The 8,585-nt window shown below is 30.6% G+C and overlaps 1 protein-coding gene across 1 annotated transcript in view; it reads right to left on the bottom strand.

Moving 5' to 3' along the window:
- Window positions 1-4,712, bottom strand: part of LOC117174664 — a 26,309-nt gene extending 21,597 nt beyond the window's left edge. The window contains exons 1-3 of the mRNA XM_033363954.1: window positions 4,164-4,712; window positions 2,154-3,036; window positions 1,798-2,070 (exon numbers count right to left, since the gene is read on the bottom strand). Of these exons, the coding sequence (XP_033219845.1) occupies window positions 1,798-2,070; window positions 2,154-3,036; window positions 4,164-4,281 (1,274 nt within the window). The 5' untranslated portion in view covers window positions 4,282-4,712. The remainder of the gene's footprint in view (window positions 1-1,797; window positions 2,071-2,153; window positions 3,037-4,163) is intronic.
- Window positions 4,713-8,585: the final 3,873 nt, after the last annotated feature.

An 8,585-nucleotide genomic window follows, 5' to 3' on the forward strand; every position in this document is an offset into this window, starting at 1 on the left:
ATTTTCAGATTTTCTAAAAAAACCAAGGCCAGGAAAATACCCCCAAAAATGAGTAATAGCAGTTGTAAAATTCATGCTTACGCGGTATTCTTTTGAACATGAATTATTTTTATTCGAGAAGTGACAAGTTTTCAAGTATTTATAAATTAATTTTGAATTGTTTAAGCAAACAACAGCAATATTTCTTTCATAACATATTTGGTAATTATTTAAACAATTTTCATTTGTTTAAAAAAGGTTTACCCCTGTAAATCGTGAAATCATTATTTTCAGGAAAGAATGTCACAATTAACGAATGTTAACAGTAATATATACTTTTTAACTATACATGGAAATTGTTCAAACAACTAGCATTTTTTACAACAATTTTTTCCTCTGTACATTTTCAAAAGTTATTACTTTTTGGAACTAATAACGCAGTGTATAGATGCTAAGAGTGATATTGTCTCATAAAGACAGTTTGCAATTATTTAACCAGTTTTCAGTTGTTTAAAAATTTGTTTCCCTTATTAAATTTGGAGATACTATTTTTTGGAATTAATGACGCAACTCGTGAATACTAAGAGTTACGTTTTTTGTGGAGAGTTTGCAATTATTTAAAGAATTAATAATTACTGACTTGCGACTTTTCATGGGAAAAGGTGCGGGAATTTCTAGTTCGTTCGAATCTCGTACTATTCAGTATTTTTTTATCGCAGAACTATTACACGCAGACACAACTATCAAGAAGGATCCCTATCATTCACCCGAGTCAAAGTGGTACCAATGATGCTTCTTGCACAGGCCACAATAGAAAAAATGGTATCCTTGAGGTTCAGGTAAACGAACGGATCCCTTCCAAATAAGATGTTCGTTCAAGGGGTCATAAATTTTCTCTCCGTTTCCCGAAAAAAAAAAACGGGTAGATCCTGAAAATGACCAATCGAAGCTGCGGCAGGCTACACCTATGGAATGTGTAAAATCCTGGTCTAATATTCTAAGTCTAAGAGATTCGAAAAAAAACTAGAATTTTCGCAATCTTTATGTGAAAAAGATAGTGATTTTATTTATTTAAATAATCGCACACTGACCTTCACAAAAAATATCAGTTTGATCTACCATTAACTGCGTCACTGATTCCAGAAAGTAGTAACTTTTCAAGATTTAAAAGGAATTTCTTTTAAACCAAGAAAGTAGTTTGAATAATTTCTGAAGATTGTTAAAGAATACATTACTCAACATTCTTTAACTATGTCATTAATTCCAGGAAAAAATGACTTCACGATTGACTGGGAGAAAATTGTTAAAACAATTAAAAATTAGTTGAAAAATAATTGGAAACTCGTAACTTATCGAATAAAAAAAACTATTGTAGAAAGACTTAAAAAAATACCGCCTTAAGCATAAATTTTACATAAAACTGCTATCTTGCATTTTTCGGGCATTTTCCGGGTAAAATAAAAGAGATTTGAGGGAGTTAACATTAAAATTTATTGGCTCGAAAATATTCCTTGCAAATTCTTTAAGAAGTGACTAAACTTAAATTTGCAAACTTCATAGCTTCATTTTACTATGTTTTCCAAAACCGAAGGTTTCCCATTTAAAACCACAAGTTAATAATTTCAAATTAGGACATTTCTTTTTCCAGAAAACGAACAAATTGTTGGGGATCGCTTACCAAAAATCTAATTTTTGGACTAACCTAGTATGCTATTCAGTCCCGAATTTCCTAGGTTTTCACAAATTCTCGTCAGTTTATGATATACCCGTCCAGTAACTGTCCTTCATAAATAACAGAAATTTCAAGGAAAATCTTACCTGACGTTAAGTACCAGTTGTTTTTTATCAGCAAGACCTTGAAGATTAGCACTTGAAAACGTTCTTCGTCTTCTAGCTAAATAACTGAGACGTTTTCCCGGACTTTGACCATTATTCCGTTTAGATAGAAGAAGACTTCTCTTCCGTGCACTACCTGGCAGCTGCTTCGTAAAAAATGCATTACACGTAGATTGTGTTTCTGCACCGATATACCGTTCACACAGCTTCAATGTCAGGTTTTCAAATTCTTCTGTGAATTTATTTCTGTTGTAACTAAAAAAAAGAACTTTGAAATTGTAGAACACTGTAAGTATCCTTCAGCCTAAATAAAAATAATCTACGTGCACACAACTTACTGTATTCCGAAACTCTTATGTTGATAAACTTCGGGCCATGGCAAGGAGGCACAATCTTCCACACTAACAGTATTATACAAAACTAGTTGGTCCGACAATTTAGAGGCTGTGGACTTGCTTCCACTTGTAGATGTCCTGGCATCGAGACGAGATATATTCGAAGTCGCCGATAAACTCGTAGTTTTGTCATTTAAAACGGAAGCATTTTCCACCAGGTCAGTTGAACAAGAATCGATGGATTGTTCGTCGGCAGTACAGTTATCTTGAAAATCGATTTTGCTCTCCGAATCTCTCGATCCATCACAAGCATCGAAAGCTATGCTCAAGTTTCTTGAACTATTCTTAACACGATGCTGGAAAGTACTAGAGTGCGAGATTTCCTTGCTTAGTTCAATGGAAGGACTTGCATATTTGACTACAGGAGAGTTTTCGTCCGGTTCCAGAGGATTACACCAAAATAAATGGGCGTTTTTTCGAATATTTATTAGGAAGTCGTTGCAATCACTCTGACAAATGGTATGCTTGGGTGGTGGTGGCACGCCGCTAAGATATTTATTTATTCTGTTTAACAGATTGCAGTCAGATCTGACAACCAGTTCCTCCTGAGTTGCTTTGTAGGGACTAGCAGAAATCGAAATTTCATTTCTTATTGTACTCTTAAAACTCGACGTTGTGTCCAAATTTCCCAGATTTTCTTCGATGTCGCTGTCAAACATCTCTGGACTGGATACATGTTGGAGTATCTCCAATTTTGAAGAGGTGCCGTTTGATTCATCGTAACAGCAATCCATCGCATCTTCGTTTACGTACACTAACCTCTCTCCCAATTCGGTTGCGGGGCAAATTTGGCCAGGTTCATCGTTTAGACTCTTGTCTGAGGTTCCTGAAGAAATGTTGTCAATATTAAATTAACAGAATATTTCATAAAATTGATGGTTCACGCTTTAATAAACTTGCAAGTTACGTCCGACTGTGCAAGTAACATTCTTCCAAATCAATTCGAAATTAGAATTGAAATTAAATTTTTAAGTAAGGGAAACTAAAAATTTCAAGTTCTTTTTCGAATAGTGCTAATCTAAAATTGTACCATGATTTTATATTTGAATCGTCTGACTTATCTTAGACATTTTTTGACATTGCGGATTTTAGAAATATTGACAGAAATTTCAAAGAAATCTGGGATTTCCCAAGATCATGTGAGGTATTTTTTTAATTTTCCGAAATAAAAATGGTTTAAATAAGTTGACGGGTGGCAGTACAGATAACAAATCATATTAGAATTTGTCTGAAAAGCAAAAAAAGACAGACGTCTACTTCTGAGATGACGTGTTGTTAATTTAAGCCAAAAAAATGTAAATAGAAACAGTTATCCATTTTCGAGGAAATAGATGTGTGAGCTAGACTGCGGAATGCGATAAAAAATGCAATATTCAGTTTAAATATTAATTAAAGCCGTATTCTCGAGATACTGAATTTCTGAATGAGATTAAAAAAGCTTTGATCTAAAAAGGTGAACATGTCCGAGTAAATCGTACAAAAATTTTGAGGTTACAATTTCACAAGTTTTGAAAGTCGGTCTGCGGTAGCGATGGAAAATCCAAATTTCAATTTTTCACGAAAATAAAAACTTGTTCCCGAGATATACGGGGAAATAAATATAAATATCGCAAAAGGGAAAAAAAATATTACTAACATAAAATTTTTAATTAAAAACTTCAACAGTGCTGCCCTCAAAGCGCGTTTCTTTTTTTGTTGTTGCATTTAGCCAACAAATAAGAAATTGCATTTTTGCATATAAAATATCATTTAACTTTCTAAATGTGTAAAAAGTACTCTTTTTGTATGACCTTTCTCTGTACATATGCATGTAATTTAGATGGGAACAATGAAACAATCTGTTTGAGCAACAAAATATAGGTTATATTTACACACCGTTTCCTTCTCTCGCATATTATTAAAATACTGTTTTTTTTTTTTTTAATAAATCAATGCTCTTTTCACACAACTTACCTACAGTAGATGAGCTTATTGCTAAATCTTCTTCCAAAATTGAACTATTTTTGGCCAATGTGACCGTCAACTCCAACCCGTCGTCCAGTTTTCCAGGAGTGGAATTTTCGACATGCATATTTTACGTACGTTAAAGTTTCACCATCTTCCAAATATGAATTTAAAGCTCAAATGTACGAGGTTTAAATGAAGTATCACGAAATTCTCATTTGAAATGGCTGAGAAGTAACACTGAACTCAATATCCAGGTTTATTTTATACACGAAGGCTTCAGGTTTTAGATGTTTATCAACCTTATCAACTATACTGTAATGTTCGACATATGTTCATTTTCCTGTTTACAAGCTGCCGAATTTTCACTGTAGAATAAGTTAAAAAGATTTGGAGATGTTTTGTTTTCGACGTTGTGGAATATATAAGTTTAAAACACTTTTTGGAGCAATGCACGGTGTTATATTGACGTCTTTTATTACACTTCCAGCCATTCCAAGTGATTCCAAGGTAGGCAGGAGTTCCTACCGTCAGCAGAGCAGATCAACACCAGTCATTCCCGTATTTCCAGTTTTCTACTTCGTTTCTATGTATTTGAATTCATACACGAGGCACACACGTCACACGTGCGCCAAAAGATTTGCGAGTGTTCCACCAGAGGCAGCACCTCTCAAGGGCCTAGGAATATTTGAATTTAAATTTTGTAGTATATGATTACGTATTAGTTTTCTAGCATTTTCGATTGAAAATTGTTCAATTATTTTGAACGCTAATAACTTAAAAATTTTCAATTTATCAAGATTAAATAACAAATAAATTTATTTTGAATCGGGAACTGATTTGAAAACTCAAACGATGATTCTAAATTCTCGTTTATTTCCCGGTCAATTAATCGTTTTATTTTTTGCAAACAGGCGGAAGCGCAATAGTTTAATTTAATGTTTGAATAAATGTGTGTCTTTTTTTAAATAAAATATTTTTAAATCAAAATATAAATGTCCATTTTAATCAGGAACATCAATATTATGGGAATTATAGTTGAAACTCAACATTCCCTTCGCAATTAGCCGAGGGGCATCTCGCTTAGGATTCACAAGCAGAATTCACGAGTTATTCCATCCGGAATCAGACCAGAATCAGGTGGGAATCTATAAGAATTCTGAGTGAAATGAATCCTAAAGACTCCCAATGATTTCAAACTGAATCCAATCTAATATACTAATGAATCCTGAGTGGGATATCCCTCGCAATTAGCCATAGAATACGAATCAAAAATTATTTTTTTAATATCAACCCAATAAGTCTGTTTTATAGGGTTAAAAAAACCTCATAAGAGAAAAACTGGATTTGGCGAGTTTTTGGCGCTAATTCTGACTTTTTTGCGGTTTTTAAAATACAGAAAGTATTAATTCTTCTAATACATACAGTATTACTTTGTGTTATCCAGTAGATGTCCAAATAAATTGTTTAATCAATTTATTATTGTTTACAGAAATTTTCTCTTGAAATAGAGTTAGTAAGTCCCGGTTTTTTTTCGAATTTTTCAACTTTTCAGTTGATGCGAGGCAATAAACAATTAAATGTATAGAAACAATTGTTTAACCCATTTTTCAATATTCATAACAATATTTTCTTAGAATAATGCTAGAAAGTTGAAATTTTTGTTCTAAAATTTTCCACTTTTCCATTATAATGAGGTAAAAATTAATTCAAGTGACAAAAATAATTGTTTAATCCGTTTCTTTTTTTTTATAAAACTCATTGAATAATGCTAGAAATTTGCAATTTTTCTTAAAAAATCAACTTATGAGAAATTTAAAAAAATTTTTTTACTTCTGGGGAGAAATTTTAACTTATATATAATTACAGACAGAACCTAATAATTACGACATCTTGCAGACTAATGGTACATTAGTCGGGATTAAATATAAATAGTACCATTAGACTGGAAGATGTCTTAATTATTATGTTCTGCAACTATCTTCTTCTAGAGTAATGGTAGATAGTTATGGGTTTCTCTAAAAATTTTCCACTTAAATCGAGGTAATTCAGATAATTAATGCAATGTAATATCGTATTTAATTAAACAATTTATTACAGTCTATAACTATCTTTTCTTATATTAATTCTAGATAGTTGAAGTTCTTTTCTTATATTTGTAATTATTTGTTAACTTTTTACTTAGTAAGATAATAATTAATGTAAGTTAACAAACATAATTGTTTAAGAAATTTATTATTGGTAATAAGTATCTTCTCATAGAAAAATGCTAGAAAGTTCCGGGTTTTCTGAAATTTTCAGCTCTTCTTTGACTTTTTAGTTGGGAAATAACAAATAATAAATATTATTATTAATTTAAACAAAAAGGCTTAAAGTAATTATTTCAAGGGGAATTTACATATAATTATACATGGGAAATTTGAAGAATACTTCAAATATCTGTTTTATTTCTAAAACATTTATTAAAAAAAAATAAAGATATTAAAAACAAATGATTCTCTGTAATGTTTATTCATTATTTGTTCATGACTGTTTGTTCTCAGAGAATTAAAAACATCAGGAAACCTTGCTAATTCTATTAATTATTAATGAAATTTTAGCAAAAAGTTAAAAAATTAAGAAAAACGCCTCAAATATCTAGCATTAATGTAAAATGTATTGACAAACAATAATGATTTGTTCAAAGAATTATTTTTCTTAAATCGCACTAATTCTTAACTCGCTCTAAGTGAGAAGCGGGTAAAAAGTTGAATATTTAAGAAATACCGCAACTTTCTAGCATTATTCAAAGAGAATATTATATAAACAATAATTATTATGTTAACTTGAACGAATTATTACGTAACTCTAATGAAAAAGTGAACAAAAAGTGGAAGATTTTAGAAAAACTGCAACTTTATAGCATTATTCTAAAATAATAATTTTATAAATAGTAATAAATGTTTTAAACAATTAATTCTGTCAAATTCGATTTTATATTGCCTCAGTCTAACTAAAAAGAAGTTTAAAAATTCGGAAAAACCGCAACTTTCTAATTCTATTCTATCTGTAAGAGAAAATTGCTGAAAACAATAAATTTTTAAACAATTCATGTAAACATATAATTATCAGTAGAAAGCAGTATTTTAAGAATTATAAACAATTTGTATTCAATAAACAATATATCATTATTAGTAAATTAAATTAAATATAGCTAACTGTCAAGAGAAATGTTCACCTAATATTGAAGTATCTACATATAAATCAAATTTACAGAAATGCCTTTCTTTCTTATGGGAAATACATTGTTACTGTTTTTAAAGAAGCTATTGCAAAAATATATTAAATTTTAATGTTTTCTTCGATTCTGAAATATATCTACAATGATGAACATTTCTCAATGTGCTTATACTCGTTTTAAAGGTAAATAAACGTAAAATCGAAACAATTTATCAGAATAATTGTAACATATCTTCCTTCCACGGAGAAATAATTTCAAATAAAGTCAAGAAAAAAAAATGTTTTCCATGTGACTCAATCTCAAAAACATTTTTTCAGAATTTCAACAAATTATAAATTGAACATTTTTGTTTCTTAATTTTTAAATATTTTGTACTAGTAAAAATGGAACATAAAAACGAAATTCGCAATAATATTGTTTTAAATCCAAACCCCGAATGAAAGATATTAGCCAATTTCAATTTTTTTTGGATGCCAATTCACACATTTTTTCACTGGGCCGACGCAATTCGATAATTTTAGCATTTTTCACTCCGACCTATTGTGCAATTCTAAAATTCTAAATACTTTAAATTCAAACTGAATGAATATAAACGATTAAATTTTGAAAATGTTCAATATTTAACTTCAGGAAGGTTAGGACTGAGATAGTTGAAGGTTTGCTTAAGTCAGGCCTCATAAAGGAATGCTTTAATTTGCATATCTTTACTTTTGATAGTTTTGCTTGAAATTGATTGAATTCTGAAGGCTTATTTTAAAATAAAACAATTGTTTGATTCGTTCTCAACAATTGGAAATATTATTGTTGTTTTAAATTGAAATTATAAAAACTTGATCACTTTCATTCTCCCAGATAGATAATTGTTTGCTTTTTAAGTGTAATTTTTTTTTTATAGAAAGAAAAAGAGCGAAATAAATTCTGTAAACACTCGGAAAAATAAAAAAAGAGGTATATGTGAATAGGAGATTGTGAAGCCCGAAAGCTGTGAAATAAAATGATCAAATGTTCAATTAATTTGCTAAAAAAAATCGGGGTTGTAATTTCTAATGTTTTACACTAAATGCTGAACAATTACACCAAACTCTCGATTTAAGTCCCCCTCCGTTCTCGGCCGACACGGAAGGACCGTAGTGCGTGAATACTCAGTCGAGTATATAGCGCAATATCATGCATTCCCATTGGCAACGATTCAGGCGGTCGTGACTGTTTAC

The sequence above is a fragment of the Belonocnema kinseyi genome, chromosome 6, assembly GCF_010883055.1.
Source record: "Belonocnema kinseyi isolate 2016_QV_RU_SX_M_011 chromosome 6, B_treatae_v1, whole genome shotgun sequence".
Classification (NCBI taxonomy): Eukaryota; Metazoa; Arthropoda; class Insecta; order Hymenoptera; family Cynipidae; genus Belonocnema; species Belonocnema kinseyi.